Here is a 16,286-nt window from a genome sequence, read left to right on the forward strand (position 1 = left end):
TATTTCATTGGACTACCTCCATACTTTGTTCCCCACACTGTCCTTACCCTTCTGATAGCCTGAATACCACAGTTAGAGTTCTAGAGTTTATATTAGCTTGGTTTTGTCTATTCCTTTATTTTGTTCTCTGTGATCCACAAATAAATGAGATCATCTGGTATCTGTCGTTCTCCTTCTGACTTTTATTCACTCAATAGTATTCCCTCCAGAGCCTTCTACATCACAAATGGCAAGAGTTCATCTATTTTTTTACAGCTGACTAGTATATTATTGTGTATATATACCAATCTTCTTAATACACATCTGCCATTGGCCACCTAGGTTGTTTCCATAACTTGGCTGTTGTTAGTGGTACTACAGTGAACATAGGAGTATATATATATACCTTCACGGTAGTGTCTTTGCATTCTTCAGGTAGATATCTAGGATACCTAAAAGTGTGATTGGTTGATCACATGGTAGATTTATTTTAAATATTTTGAGAAACACCCATATTGTTTTCCATAGGAGTTAGGCATTCAGTCCATTCCCACAAATAATTATGCATGTTCCTTTTGTGCCACATCCTTGAGAAAGCTTGTTTCTGATCTTTTTGATATGGGTTGTTCTCACATGTGTAAAGTATGTTAGTTTTCATTTGCATTTCCCTGATGATCAGAAACAAGTATGCATTCATGTGCCTGTTGGTCCCCTGTCCAATTTTTTGGTTGGGTTATTTGTGTTACTGTTGTTGAGATGTATGAGTTCTTTGTAGATTTTGGATTTTACCCTTGTTGTATGTATTATGTGCAGACATTTTGCCCTTTGGTAGGATGTGTTTTCATTTTAATGATAGTTCCCCCCACCACTACCACTGTGCAGAAGCTTTCTTTTCGTTTAGTCCCATTTATTTTTGCTTCTGTTTCCCTTGCTGTTGGAATAAAGTCTGCAAAGATATTCCTGAAGCCAATGTTGTGGAGTGTCTTGGCTATATAAGGTTTGGCTATATAAATTTTTCAACATCTACCTAGTATCTCATGATCTTTTAAAAAGGTCTTCCAAAGTATTGAACATATGTAACCTCACTCTTTTACCAATAACCAAAACTCAGTTTGTCTTTTTCCCTACGTATTATATGGCTTCAAATCTTCCATCCAAGTGATGAGCTTTTGTATGTTGTATGAAATATTGGCATAGTTTCACTCTTTTGCATGTGGCTGTTCAGTTTTCCCAACACCATTTTGTTGAAAAGACTTTACTTTCTTTATTGTATACTCTTTGTTCCTTTTTCATAGGTTAACTGTTCACATAAGCATTGGTTTATTTCTGAGCTTTCTGTTGTATTCCATTTATCTGCATTTTTTTTTAATTTTGGCATCTATTTTGATTCCAAAATCATACTGTTTTGATTACCATAGCTTTGTGTTATAGCTTGATGTCTGGGCATGTGTTAGCTCCTTTCTTATTTTTTGTCAAATCCCTTTGACTGTTCGGGGTGTTTTATGGTTCCATAGAAATTTCAATGATGTTTCTTTGTTTTAACAGTGCCATTGAGTGATTGATAATGATTACTTTGAATCTGTTTATTGCTTTGGTTAAGTTGGCCAGTTTGGCAATGTTATTTTTTCCAATCCTTGAACCTTTCCATTTCTTTATGTCTTCTATTTCTTTTAATGCGTCTCATTTTTGTTGTTGTACAACTCTTTCACCTCTTTTGTTAAGTTTATTCCTAGGTGTTTAATTGTTTTTGATGTGATCAGATAGTTTTCTCCCTTTCTCTCTCTTCTACCTTGCCTAGCTAGGATTTTCAATACTATGTTGAATAGTAGTGATGAATGTGGAAATCCTTCTCTTGTACATGATCTTAGAGGAAAAGCTTTCAGTTTTCTCCATTAAGTATGATGTTAAGTATGATATTAGCTCTGTGTTTTTACATGTAGCCTCTATTATGTTGAGTATTTTCCTTCTATTCCCATATTTTGAGAGTTTTTTTTTAAGATTTATTTACTTATGCATACAAGAGCTGGGGTGCAGGCCAGAGACACAGGGGATGAGAGGATTCACCAGAGACAGAGTGGGGCACAGAATAGGCAGACTGACTGAAACACACTGCTGAGGGGAGCAGCGGGCGAGACAGGAGAGGTCTGCTTTGCCATGTGGGTTGCTCCCTGGCTGGCCGGGAACGAACTCGTACTGCAGAGGCTGCGGTTTGCTTCATAGTGCAGTGCTTAACCCCTTGTGCCACCAGGGAGGCCCCTATTTTGAGAGTTTTTATCTTAAGTGGCTGTTGAATATTCATTGCCTTCTGTGCATCTGTTTGATATGATCATAGGATTGTTTTTTATTGAACATATGTAATCTGACTTCTTTCCATTGTTGATGTAGTGAGTTACAGTTTAATTTTTGAATGTTGAACTACCCTTGCATCTCTGGAGTAAGTCCCAATTGGTCATGGTGTGTGATCCTTTTAATGCACTATTGAATTTGGTTTGCAAATACTTTGTTGATGATTTTTACATTCATGTGATCAAAAAGAAACTATAAACTAGCTTATTTTAAAGATTTGACTGTAATTTTTTCAACATCCTAATATCTCATGATTTTTTTTTTTAAGAGGCATGTATTTTTATTTATTTATTTATTTGTTTGTTTGTACATGCACTGGGTACAGTCAGAAGCGCGGGAGGGTTAGAGAATTCACCAGAGCCAGAGTAGGGAGCAGAGCAGGCAGAAGGACCGAAGTACACTGCTGAGGGAAGCAGCGGGCGGCAGGAGAGGTCTGCGCGCCATGTGGGACCCTCCTCCGGTGGCCGGTGGCCTGGGAGCAGCCGGGGATCGAACCAGCGCCGCAGAGGCCGCGGGCAGCTTCGCAACCCAGCGCTCAACCGCTGCGCCACCGGGGAGGCCCTATCTCATGATCTTTTAAAAAGATCTTCCAATGTATTTAACATATGTAACCTGATTCCTTTTCTTTTATTCAGTCATGGTTTTAGATTTTGTTGTTTTTTTTTAAAGATTTATTTATTTATTTATTTATTTATTTTTTTTTTTTTTAAGATTTATTTATTTATGCATTTATTCATTCATACAAGCACTGGGTACAGTCAGAAGCGCAGGAGGGTGAGAGAATTCACCAGAGCCAGAGTGGGGAGCAGAGCAGGCAGAAGGACCGAAGTACACTGCTGAGGGGAGCAGCGGGCGGCAGGAGAGTTCTGCGCGCCATGTGGGACCCTCTTCCGGTGGCCGGGGAGCAACCGGGGATCGAACCGGCGCTGCAGAGGCTGCGGGCAGCTTCGCAACCCAGCGCTCAACCGCTGCGCCACGGGGGGAGGCCCTAAAGATTTATTTATTTATGCATACAAGAGCTGAGGTACAGGCCAGAGGTGTGGCGGGGGCTGGGGTGAAAGGATTCACCAGAGACAGAGCAGGGAACAGAACAGGCAGATCGACCGAAGTACACTGCTGAGGGGAAGAGTGCGCGAGTCAGGAGAGGTCTCCTGCACCATATGGGTTAGCTCCCTGGCCGGCCGGGAATCAAACTCTGCAGAGGCTGCAGACAGCTTCATAGGCTGCGTCTTAACACCTTTCGCCACCAGGGAAGCCCGGTTTTAGAGTTTTTTAAAAAAATAGTCATTTAGTTGTAATTTTTGTTTTCCTTAGAGATAAAATAAATTGAGAAAAGAAAGTATCATTGTGAAATTAGATTGCTAGCACTCCCCCAAAAATGTTTCCTTATTTTATTTCCAGCAACACCCAGGAGCCTTCTCAGCAGTTGACTCCAGCAGTAGCCTCAGCACGTAGCATGCCTGAGAGGTCAGAGAGTCCAGCCTCCTCAAGACCAGGCGTGGCTGGTCTCCCCACTGCTGCTGCCTTCAAGCCTGTAGGATCCACCAGCATCATCAAATCACCAAGCTGGCAACGGCCAAATCAAGCAGGTATGCCAAAGAAATCTCTTGCTTTTTGTTTTTCAGAAGCATAGCCATGAAAATGTATACTGGGATATGATAGAATTCACTGGTGTAACCAATTCTCAACCATATAAATTCAAAAAGGGCTGCAGAAAGTAGCTAGAGCAGGGCCTTCCTGGTGGCGCAGCAGGTTGAGTGCTGAAATATGGAGCTGTCTGCAGTTTCTGCAGCGCCAGTACAACTCCCGGCCGGCCAGGGAGATTCCCAGAGGATGTGGCAGACCTCTCCTGTTGAGCCCACTGCTCCCCTTAGCAGTGTGTTTCGGTCCTTCTGCCTGTTCTGCTCCCTGCTCTGTCTCAGGTGAATTCTCTGGCCTGTACCCCAGTGCTTGAATAAATAAATAAATCTTTTAAAAAAAAAAAGAAAAAGAAAATAGCTAGAGCAGTTTTCCTCTTTATGAAAAGTGTTACTACATTCTCAGTGTGTTTGATAAAAACACTAATTGCATTATAATTATGGAACTGTACATTTCCAATTCAAAAGGCATATGTTGAATTGTAAATTCTGGGTTTTATTAACCGACTATATTATTAAAAGGTTATCCTTGGAAATGCAACATTTTAGTTTTGATTATATATATACAAAATAGTAATAAATGATTTATTACTGTCAAATAATTTATTACTGTCAAATAATTATTGATGAAAGGTTCTTTTACTCCTTGTCCTCTGAAGATTTAAGAGGCAGGAGTGGAAGAAGAACATAGTAGCAGTGAGGGAATATTTCAGTGGTTCTTCTTCAGTTCCACGGATAAACAGCTTTACATAAGTCTCTTAATTTCTTTAACACCCTCAGTTTTCTTTTTTTTTTTTTTAAGATTTATTTATTTATTTATACAAGCACTGGGTACAGTCAGAAGCGCGGGAGGGTGAGAGAATTCACCAGAGCCAGAGCAGGGAGCAGAGCAGGCAGAAGGACCGAAGTACACTGCTGAGGGGAGCAGCGGGCGTGGCAGGAGAGGTCTGCGCACCATGTGGGACCCTCTCCCATTGGCCGGGGAACAGCTGGGGATCGAACCAGCGTTGCAGAGGCTGCCAGCAGCTTCTCAAGCCAGCACTCAACCACTGTGTCACTGGGGAGGCCCAACACCCTCAGTTTTCTTATCTGTAAAGTGAACACAAATTAATTGATATCCTGTTTTCCAAGAATGAACAATCTCTCATCATTCTCCCTGGGTAGTCTTTCATCCAAATTCTTTTTACTACCTAGCCACTGATAGTTTACAATAATCTCTCTCATCCTGAACTCCATGACCCAAGCCCATTGACCTAGTTGCTGCTTCTTGGTGGCACCTCAAATGCAGCTTGTCTGAAAATATTACTTGTGTCTGGTAATGGTGCATCCATCCAGTACCAAAACTAGAATATAAGCTTGAGACCTCCAGCGCACATTCTCACAGAACTAACCCCACATGACTCTACTTCTGGTTTTTCTTTTATCCTCTCTCTGTTCAGAACCCTTGCCATTGCTCAGGCCTTTGCCATTATAAACAACTTGTAACTAATTTCCCAATCTCCTCACCTCTTCCATCTGATCTCCACACTTCATGATTCATTAAAGTCATTACCTTGCTGCCAATGCTTTCCTGTGTCTCCTCCCATTCCTTAATGTCTTATTTGAGTCCTTCATTCTGGCCTCTATTAAGTTTTTTTTTTTTTTTAAAGATTTATTTTATTTATTCAAGAACTGGGTTTGGGCCAGAGGCGCAGGAGGGTGAGAGAATTCGCCAGAGACAGAGCAGGGAGCAGAACAGGCAGATGGACTGAAAACACTGCTGAGGGGAGCAGTGGGCTAGACAAGAGAGGTCTGCTGTGCCATGTGGGTATCTTCCTGGCCGGCCGGGAATCAAACCCATGCTGCAGAGTCTGTGGACAGCTTTACAGCGCTGCACTCAAACTGCTGCACCACCAGGGAGGCCCCCTGTTAAGTTCTCAATCTCATCTGCTTGCTCCTCCTTAGTGACCATCTGAGCTCTGGTCTTACTAAAGCAACTTCAGTTATTGAGACTTGCCATGCCACCAGTTTTTTTTTTTTTTGGATGTTCTTGTTCCTTAATAGAGCAGACACTTCCATACCTAGCCCTTTTTGTAATTCTAGTCGTTCCTTACATGTATTGGGGTGTTGATTATATATAGAGAGTTGCTTTTTAAAAGATGTTAACTTCAAATGTTTATCATTTGATATGGTAAGAATATTTTTTAAAGTTCTAAAAGTGAACTTTTAATTAAGAAGCGTATTTATTTTTGTTATATATAATGTTTTTTTAAAATTCATTTTTTACTTAGGTAATATTTGGATACCCTCATCAATTGTTGCCACTGTAGTGCACCCTCCACCCAGTCACCCGGAGATCACAGAGTCTATTGTGCTTCCTTATCGCCTTATCTCCCTCTTCTCTGTAAACTTCAGTTCTGTAGTCAGCTTTCAAGGGTTAGCCCTTTAAGCTTGTCTTTATCTGACTCTTAGTTTACTTACTCCATATTCCACATATTAGTGACACCATCCAATATTTATATTTCTCTCCCTGACTTTTTTCACTTAGCATTATCCCCTCCAGCTCCATCCATGTTGCTGCAAATGACATGGGTTTATCTTTTTTGGTTGCAGAATAATATTCCGCTGTGTAAATATATACCATATCGTCTTGGTCCACTCATCTATTTGGGGGTACTTTCCAAAATTTGTAAATTTTATTATAGTAAAGAGCTCTGCAGAGAACATGGGAGTGCAAGTTTCCTTTTGAATTAGTGATTTTGAATTTTTTGGGTAGATGACTAGGAGTGGAATTAGTGGGTCATATGGCAAATGCATTTTTAATGTTCTGAGAACTTCCATATGCTTTCCATAAATTGTGTTCTGAAGATTTGTTCTCTGGGTGTTGTTATTATTTCCCTGAGGACTCATGTGCTGTTTGTTTGGTTTTTTTCTTCTCCCCAGTATTTACCTTGGGTTCCAACTGCTGTAGGCAGGACTTCCTCTGAGCATATCTCCTCACTTCACTACTCAGTGGTCTCACCAATCTGGGCAGGTAGCTACTTGGATCTTATGAATGTTGTGGGACTTGGGGCCACACTTGTTACCTCCCCTGACAGGGGTTCTAGATACCAGCTATCTAGGCAGGTGCTGGTGGAGTCTCACAGGAGGTCACGTGGCCCGGGGCCACTATGGCACCACCCCAGTTTGGGTCGAGGGCTCCAGCTCTCTGGGTGGGTACTGGCAGAATCTCACGGAAAATCACAGGCATCTGGCCACTCTGGCACTTTCCCTGGCAAGGGTACTAGGTTTCAGGGTCTGAACAGGGAGTGTACATAATGTCTAAATTTATTAGACACTACTCTTTGCCTAATGTTAATAAATTGTTTTTAGAAACATACTCTATATAACTTATTTCACATTGTCAGTTCATATAGTTTTTATATTATTATTACATGTTACTATTTTCAAAAGGCCTAGTAGTTTTGTTCTAGAGGGAAAGGGAATAATAGGCTGTTACATGTGATCTAGGCTAATTTAAAGAAAGTACTGTTTTATTACTTAAAAAACTTAAAATATTTAGGCTGATTAGCATCTGAATTTCTGAACTGTTAGATGACTTAGCTTTCTTCTCTTTGAGAAAAAATGCTGACACCCTAACCCCATATTTTTGTGTATTTGCATTTATGTTAAGATTATCTGTGATGATAGAGATTTGCTGTAGTTATTTTGTATGCACATAGTTATTTTGTTATGCATAGTTATTTTGTAAGCTTTTGGTAGGTAATTGGAAGGGAACAAAAGAATATTCCCCACAATAACAAGGAAAAGAATGAATTCATGGAATAGAAAGTAAAGGGAGAGCATAAAGTACATGTTTTGCTTTTGGAAATTAGGAATTTAAGGGAAATTCAGGAACAAAATACTGACTTATAAAGGGAAAAGGAAAAAATTCCTTAATGTGAAACTCCTGCAGAGTACATTTATGCAAAAGAACCACAAGAGGGCGAAAGAACCCTTTCTTCTCAGTCAAATTTAGTTTATTAAAATAATCACAGCAGGCAGCTATAATATGATGTACGTGGTTAAAATTTTAAATGTTACACTTTTTTTTTTAAAGATTTATTTATTTATTTATACAAGCACTGGGTACATTCAGAAGCGCGGGAGGGTGAGAGAACTCACCAGAGCGGGGAACAGAACAGGCAGAACAGGCAGAACAGGCAGACTCTGCCGAGGGGGGCAGAGGGCGTGGCAGGAGAGGTCTGCGTGCCATGTGGGACCCTCACCGGTGGCTGGGGATCAAACCGGCACTGAAGAGGCTACGGGCAGCTGGGCAGCTTCACAGCCCAGCGCTCAACCACCGCGCCACCAGGGGAGGCCCTTAAATGTTACACTTTTTAAAGAAAATTTAAGTGCTCTTAATTTTAGCAGAACTATAAAAGTATAAATATTATACATTAGTTAAATATAAAAAAGAAATATATTTTGCCATTGAAGTCATACTTGAATTACATCATGATGCTTAGTTCAAATCAGAAAATATTTATATAACTCCTCTGTTCTTGCTACAGGTGATATAAAATAGCATATTTTGTGACGAGTAATCATATGAATACAAAGTTTCCAACTACTCACATTCTTACTCTACCCAATAATATACATACCATATTTAATAAACAAAGCCACCACCTCAGAATCTACTTTAATTCTTTGATAGTTTTAAGAGCTTCTTAATGCAGTGGTAAAGCTCTTTGATTTAGTGCATGATAAGTGTCTCCTTATGAGTCCTTATGTTCTTCACAATTTACCTGTGAAAACTAGAGTGCTAACAAAGGAATATAAAAACTGGAAAAGTAAGTTGCTGGACTAGTGTAGATAAAGATTAAGGTGGGTGGCATTGCTTCTTAAATTGAGTACTTCTGGACTTTTTTCTCTTAATAATGCGCAGCTGTGCTCTAGGGTAGACAAAGGCCAAAAAAAGATTTTTGTCCCCTCACCTCCAATCACCAAAGAGTAGCTATTATTGGTAATATCACAAATAATACCTACAGTTGGTGGGGTCAAAATCACTGAAGTGCTACTGTGACTCACTTAGTTGGTCCTGAAATCAGTTTACTGGCTCATTTCTAGCATTTTGTTTAAAAAAAAAAATAGAATATAAATTTTAACAGGGAGGGTAGGTATGTTATACAAATGTCTTCTTATTTTACATATGTATATAAATAAGTGTAAGTTTTTTGGGTCAGTATGTAAAGGGTTTTTTTAAACTATATTTTCTAGTTTAAAAAGTTTGAAACTAACTTATTTAAGTATGTAAGTTTGTCTATTGGGGATTACATAGTTTTGAAATGGTAGGCTAAAAAGGGGAAAACTTCATTGAAAGAACTAAATTGAAATTTTAAGACCTGTAGTTGTATTTTGAGTTTGTCATAGATTTCTAAATTCTCTACTAACATTCTGACTTTAAATCTTACATTATTTTGCTTGTTGTGGATAACAAGCTTGTTGCTTGTTATCCAGAGGTCTTTCAAAAACAGAATAATGCTGTACTAAATGATAAGTAGGATCCAGGTAAGCATGTAACAGTATTAGAGTTCAGGTCGATCATATTTTTCTCAAATATATAGTATCTCAGGCATGTGGACTGGCCAGGAACTAAATATTTTAGATACAAAATATTCATAAATTCATAATCTGCATGGAATTATTAAGATAACAAAAGAAATAAGAATCCAAGCTTGAGTTTTATGTAAGCTAGCAGTAATACTTCCTATTCTGTTTGCCCCATGTCTTTGGTAGTTCTTCCATAATTCATAGTTCTTCAGAAACATTCACTTGATATAGTAAAGTATGTTAAAAAGTAAGATCCTTCTTGTTACTTTCCAGGACTAGGAATTTGTACTTTATAACTTATATTTGAATGCACTATGTATGTCTAAAAGATATTTTGATGCATAAAACCTCCATCTTGTATTTAATTAATAAGAGTATTTTTAAGATCTTTGTAAATTTGTTGGTATAAATATTAAAAAAATGTTCCTGTGTGTATGTAAGTGACATAATTTGCTTTGTAAAAATTCTTCTAGATTCTCTTTATGGTATAGATACCAGATTAGGCAAGTTTAGTTCATTAGACACAAGTATGTGAAAATACACACACACACACATACAAACACACAATATTTGTATTACTATCTTACCAAATAAAGTCAGATGTTTTTGACAAATTCAATTTTAAAATCATGAAGAACCATTATATGTTGGAAGCACATCAGTTTTCTAACTTCAATTTTATGCAAAATGAAAATGACTAATTATTTAGAATGTAAGCAGTGTATTACTAGATCAGACCTATTGCTCATGGAACCCTGTTTGCCGACTAGCGGTGGCTCTGAGGAATAGAAATGCAAGCTCAGTGAGGTATGAATTCAGAAAGCTAGAGATGGTCCCCCAAAGGAGCATTTTGAGCCTTTAATTTCTTTATATATTAAAATGAGGGTCTAAAACTTCCCAGTATTAACACTATTGTGACGCTCAAATGATCTAAAATGCTGAAGTGTCTTATACAAAGATGGTACTCAAGAAAGGTCAAGCTCTTACCCCTTAATTCATTTTAGTGACAGCATTAACAACTTATACAAAATGAAGTAACTTCCCTAAATGAGAATGTTTTGGGCCTTCTGTTGCCAGCACATTAAATGTTTGACTTCCTAATAGGTCTTCCTGTCCCTGTATGACCTGTGACAACTATATTCACCCTTATATTGGAATATTGTTCCTTATAAAGAAGACACACTAAAGCTTATGAGTTCATGCCATCTCTTGGGTATATACCTCTGTGCTTTGTACAAGCTCTCCTTTTATTGGAAATCCTTTTCCACCCTTCTCCCCCTGGCAGTTTTTCATTGTCTTTAAGACCAGATTTCATCTTTGTGAGCCTTTCCTGAGTCCTTCAAATAACACCTATTCTCTTTCTATGTTCCTACAAATTTTTGGTGACTACTTATTATAGAATTCATCATGTTCATTTTAATTGTTTACACTATTTTTAGATCCCCATAAGGACAGGGGCCAGGTCTTATTAATCCTTTTTATAACAGCATCTATACAATACCTGCTATAGTTTTTGGGCCTTCTATAAAGGTTACTGAGTAAGACAGTAAGGTGGATAGTTCACTTTGTTTTATTTTGGATATCTCTCTGTGATTTGAGGGTTAACATGGTTTATTTGCCAGGATATTTTCTTTCCCCTACCAGCAATAAAATTCCCACCACAGGCATTGAACAAAGGTAGACCATTTACCAAAGCCTGCCATTAAAAACTACATGTATTACTTAAGGAGACTCCATTATCCTTTGTCATTAAACTCCCATAAGACTTCAAAGTTGTGAACCTAAGCAGTCTTATAACTACATTGTATTATATATTTCCAGCAGTTAAATTAGTAATAGATTGGTTATCCTAGGTACAAAATTTTTAAAAATATGTGGGATTTTTTGGCATATAAGCAGCATAGCAGTGGAGCACAGAGAAATTAGTAGAACTATTCATTTTTTTTGTCACTGTGTACAAATTGGATGAAAAGAGTTAGAAAATAATAGAAATAGGAATAACAAAGGTGCAAGGAAGAGTAAGATGAGATTGTGAGGCTCAGGTTAGGTGTGAAGAATTTGGATACTGGAAATGGAAAGGAGACAAAGTAATTACTTGAGGTGGAATATGTATTTGTTTATATTACAGTCACATTCATGCAGGAATAAAGTGTTAATGTTTGTACCTAAAGTAAATTCAGTAAGCTTCCTTGAGTATGTTTAGGAAGAGGCCAAGTTGGAGAGGAACAACATGCAAAAGCATAAGAATGCAAAACTGCTCAGAGAACTTGATTTCTTGCAAGAAAGGGGTGTAGTTTGGTATGTTCAGGATTTACTGATCAGAAAGTAAACTGGACCAATTAATAGGGACTTGTTCTGAAAGGACTTTGAAAGTAAGAGAGTGAGGACTGATCCAGAAAGAAAGCTATTAATAGATTTGTACTTGGTAAGTGACAGGAAATTTGCATTATTAAAAGAGCATTGACTTCATTATAATAATTAACATTGGAGTCCTAGAAACTGTGTAAGAGGTTGTGGAGGCAATCCAGTATAGAGAATGTGATAATGAATATTACTGTGGGTACTGGTAGTTGTGATGGAGGAATTCCTAGGAGAAGAGAATATATTGTGCTTAAACATGTTAATCTGACTGGGTTCCCAAGGAGCTTGGTTCCCCATAAAGTATTTATGTATCCTTTGTTAAAACACAGCTAAGTAGATGGTTGTATTTGGCATGGAGAACTTTACTTTGTTCTGACTAAGTCAAACTAAGGCACACAAAATTTGTTGAGTAGGTTTAGGTGTTTTATTTAATGTGTAATTACAAAACATAAATCTGAGTGAATTGCATCTTGTGTTATATATGAGAAATAAATTAAAGTTTATTTTTTAACAAAATGGTTCCTGGCAAGTACATTTATTATCCCTAAATCAGTATTTTCTAAATTTTGATTTTTTCAGTGTTTTCTAGTTAAAGTGCGATTAATAGCTTTGTCATCATCCTCATTGCATTGCTTTGCAGGAAGCACACGATTCATGTTGTGATAGATTTAAACATTTTAAGATGGAAAAGGGCTTTTTCTTAGGCAAAAAATTCTTGAGTCATTTCATTACTTACATGCAGTTCAGAAAGCTTGAAGTCCACATAAATAAGCTTTAATTTCTTTTTTTAATTATGGGGATTTTTTTTCTTGCTTGCTGATTTTGAAAGCATCCGTAATGATATTTAACAAATAGCTTACAATTCCTTATTAAGAAAATCATAAAGCTATATAATATTGGCTAATACTCAATTCTGTAGAAAACAATATATCTTTATTTCATAGAACCTAGGAAAATAAAAAAACTTTGTTAGGTTTTCTTTCACAGTAGTTTGTGTTTTTGCTGATATTTTTCCCTTTGCTGTTTTTCATTAGCAGTTACTATATTCCATTACAATAATGCCACTCCAGCCTTTCCTTAATTGTATGTGTACACAACACCCTGCTTATTTTTGTAGCCACAGATTTTGGCCAGATGTTATGGAATTTCTTTGGTTTACTTTTATTAAATGTGACCAAGGAAGCAGACATTGTATTGAGGAAAGTAATGGCATTTAGTTGTTATTGTGGTGACATACTCAGTACATTGGTAGTATTTTGTCATATAATACTAGATAATCTTCTGATACTCTTGAACAGTTATCAATTTCTTTGCATTGTACTGAACACACCATTTCATTCATATGTTTCAGATTATATATAATCTGTATATATGTGTACAGACATGTAATATAAGGTTTTTACTAGTGAGCTGTCTTTTTCTTTATGAGTTAGTTTAAAACATGTAGTAAAAGTACAGCTCTTAATTGACAATCAGATTTGTAAAAATTGATGATTCTTCTGTAAAACAAATTATTTTGTGTTTTGAAGAAACATAGTGTAAGTCATTTATAAACAGAAAAGTTGGAATCATTGGATGAGCTTTTTGGAATGTGGTAAATTGCTTTTGTTCAAATCTAAAAGGGGAAAAGACACAAACTTACTTTTCGTATTGAATTATTGACTTTAGTGTGTTAAATTCATCTTGGTGATTCTCACCATTACCATTTGGGCAATTGAAAATTATTAATATAAAAAGCCTTGAAGGGAAGAAAAATCCTCCTTTACAGTGAAACGGTAGGTATAACTGAGTAGTAATAGTAATTGTGTTATTTATGTACTTAGAGTTTGGCTGGTTCTTAAAAATTTGTGTTGCAGTTACTGGTATATATTATGTTCTGCAATACTTTTAATTTTTAATAGTATCTTTTTCTTCAGAGTATATAAGACAATGCATTAAGATTTGAAAATTACATCATTTTAGCAGAGGTAGTGTCTGAGAGAAGTCAAAGAATTCCACAGTCTTGTAATAATTTAAACCCAGTTATTTTGACTAAATTATACATTTTCCTATATCACAACAGCAGTAAATATATTTATGGAGTACTAAATATCCTAGGGATAGTGGAGAAAGGATTCTTACCTTGCATAAGGAGAATACCTGGCAGCTACTAAGATCTAAGTATTGATTCCTTGCATCTAAACTCCATTTTTAAAATTTAGCTATGATTCTAGTTAACATGGCCCTTTATCATAGCCTGCTTCTGGTGTGTGCTACATTTTAACAGTAAGGAAAAGCTTATTTATTTATTATGGACAGAGTTTTGGAGAAATCTGATGTATTTATTTTTTGCCAAGGAAGACTCAAGTGAGATCTCATTAGATCAAAGACTGAATGATGTGCATTATAGTTACAAGTGGATGTATAAAAATCTGTCTTTTATTTGAAGTCTGAAAGAGATAGGAGTGAGAAAGGAAATTACTGTTTCTACAACCATCACAAATTTCATTTGAGGCTTTATGTTACAGTAATAAATTGAGATAACTAGATTTGCTTAGCTAGGATGTATAGATTTATTGGTTCCATTTTTAAATTTTTATATGAGTATGTAAACTGCTACCAGTTGCATATGTTTCAGCTTTTCTAATAATGTTTTATTGCCATCTGTTCCTCTGCATTTTGACATCATTAAACTCAACAGTGGTCTGTTCATAAAGGCCTGACCAGAGCTGTCCATTGTTAAAACCATGGTGTGAAGCATGTAAATATGCTCTATTTATATAACAGATTTTTTTTTTTTGTTTAGAATCATGATAGGATTCAGAGAGGAAAAAAAAATGAAAGTAATAACTATTAGCTGCCTTCTTTTCTTCAAAATGTTCTTTTATTGGGATTTATTTCCATGTTTAAAACTTCCCAGTGTTGATGAAATGCACAGTTGTGAAAGAGCTTCTTTTTCCCATTTCCTTTCATGCTGAGATTCAAATAAATAGACTTTTTATAAAGAAAGATACCAGGACTTACTCATATGCTTTACATAAATAATAATTATTACATCTGCCAGCCTGTTGAATTCACATGTAGGAGGACTTCCTCCGGTACCTCCACGCCACTGAGGTTCACAGCAGTCCTATGGAGTTCAGTCCCAACTTCTTGGCGTGTATGATACTCAAGAGGGAGTGGGCGGTGCCTCTGGAGGTGGCTAATACCTTGCATCTGTTTGAGGTCCCCTAAGGGCTGATTCAGGAGTATGAGTGTGTTGAGAAATATCTGAGGGGGCCTCCCCCGTGGCGCAGCGGTTGAACGCTGGGTTGCAAAGCTGCCCACAGCCTCTGCAGCGCCGGTTTGCTCCCCGGCTGCTCCCCGGCCACCGGAGGAGGGTCCCGCATGGCGCACAGACCTCTCCTGCCACCCACTGCTCCCCTCAGCAGTATACCTCGGTCCTTCTGCCTGCTCTGCTCCCCGCTCTGGCTCTGGTGAATTCTCTCGCCCTCCCATGCTTCTGACTGTACCCAGTGCTTGTATAAATAAATAAATAAATCTTTTTTAAAAAAAAGAAAGAAAGAAATATCTGAGGATGATGCATCATGTGCTGCTGGAGGTCTATGTCTCAGAGGGGACCCCACAACACCCGGTGTGTGGATGTCTGTTCCTTATCCGCTGTGGTATACTCAACATGCTACTGAGTGATGAGGAAACCAAGATTTAACTGTGCCAGAAGCCACTTTTTTTTGTTGTTGTTCTGTGACCTTGTTTATCTTGTTTATGTATATCCCATTTGCTAGTCTTATTACATGTGTTCCCAACCCTTCATCCAGTGATATGCCAAACACACAGTGTTTATGAGCTTGGTGTTTTTTTTTTTTTTTCTTATTAAAGGTTTAAGACCAAATATATATTCAGATATACATTAATTAATACATATGATTTAAACTAGGGCTTGGCAAACTGTGGCCCTTGTTCACATCTGCCCACACCACCTGTTTTTGTAAATAAAGTTTTATTGTAATATAGCTATGCTCATCTGTTTCCATGTTCTCGATGGCTCGGCAGTGTTGAGTAGTTGCAATATAAACCATATGTCATACAAAGCCTAAAATCTTCTCTCTGTCCATTTACAGAAAAAATTGCCAACTAACCAGTTCTAAACCATAGCAAAGAGAAAAAAATATCTAATAATTCTGTACAGTAGATGAGGTATATGAGCACCCTTGACAGCACCAATCTTAAGGCGCTCTGATGACCTCTTTGCTTATGACCAACACTGAAAAGAAGATAAACTCTTTGAGGGAAGGTGTCTTATCATTGGGTTTCTCTTTTCATACTTTAGGAGTTCCCAGATCTAAAACATTGTGTGTTTTCTCTAGGTAGTTGTGGAATGAATGGATACTTTATTTTTGTTTCCTTTTA

General features: G+C 37.4%; 1 protein-coding gene across 5 annotated transcripts in view; it reads left to right on the forward strand.

Annotated features, from left to right (window-relative positions):
• PDLIM5 (PDZ and LIM domain 5) overlaps window positions 1-16,286 on the forward strand; it is a 237,195-nt gene that overhangs the window by 174,485 nt on the left and 46,424 nt on the right. For all 5 annotated transcript variants that reach the window (XM_037530166.2, XM_037530160.2, XM_037530162.2 and 2 more), the window contains one exon: window positions 3,727-3,914. In XM_037530166.2, the coding sequence (XP_037386063.1) occupies window positions 3,727-3,914 (188 nt within the window). The remainder of the gene's footprint in view (window positions 1-3,726; window positions 3,915-16,286) is intronic.

The sequence above is a fragment of the Talpa occidentalis genome, unplaced genomic scaffold, assembly GCF_014898055.3.
Source record: "Talpa occidentalis isolate TD23 unplaced genomic scaffold, MPIMG_talOcc4v2.1 talOcc4.6, whole genome shotgun sequence".
Taxonomy (NCBI): domain Eukaryota; kingdom Metazoa; phylum Chordata; class Mammalia; order Eulipotyphla; family Talpidae; genus Talpa; species Talpa occidentalis.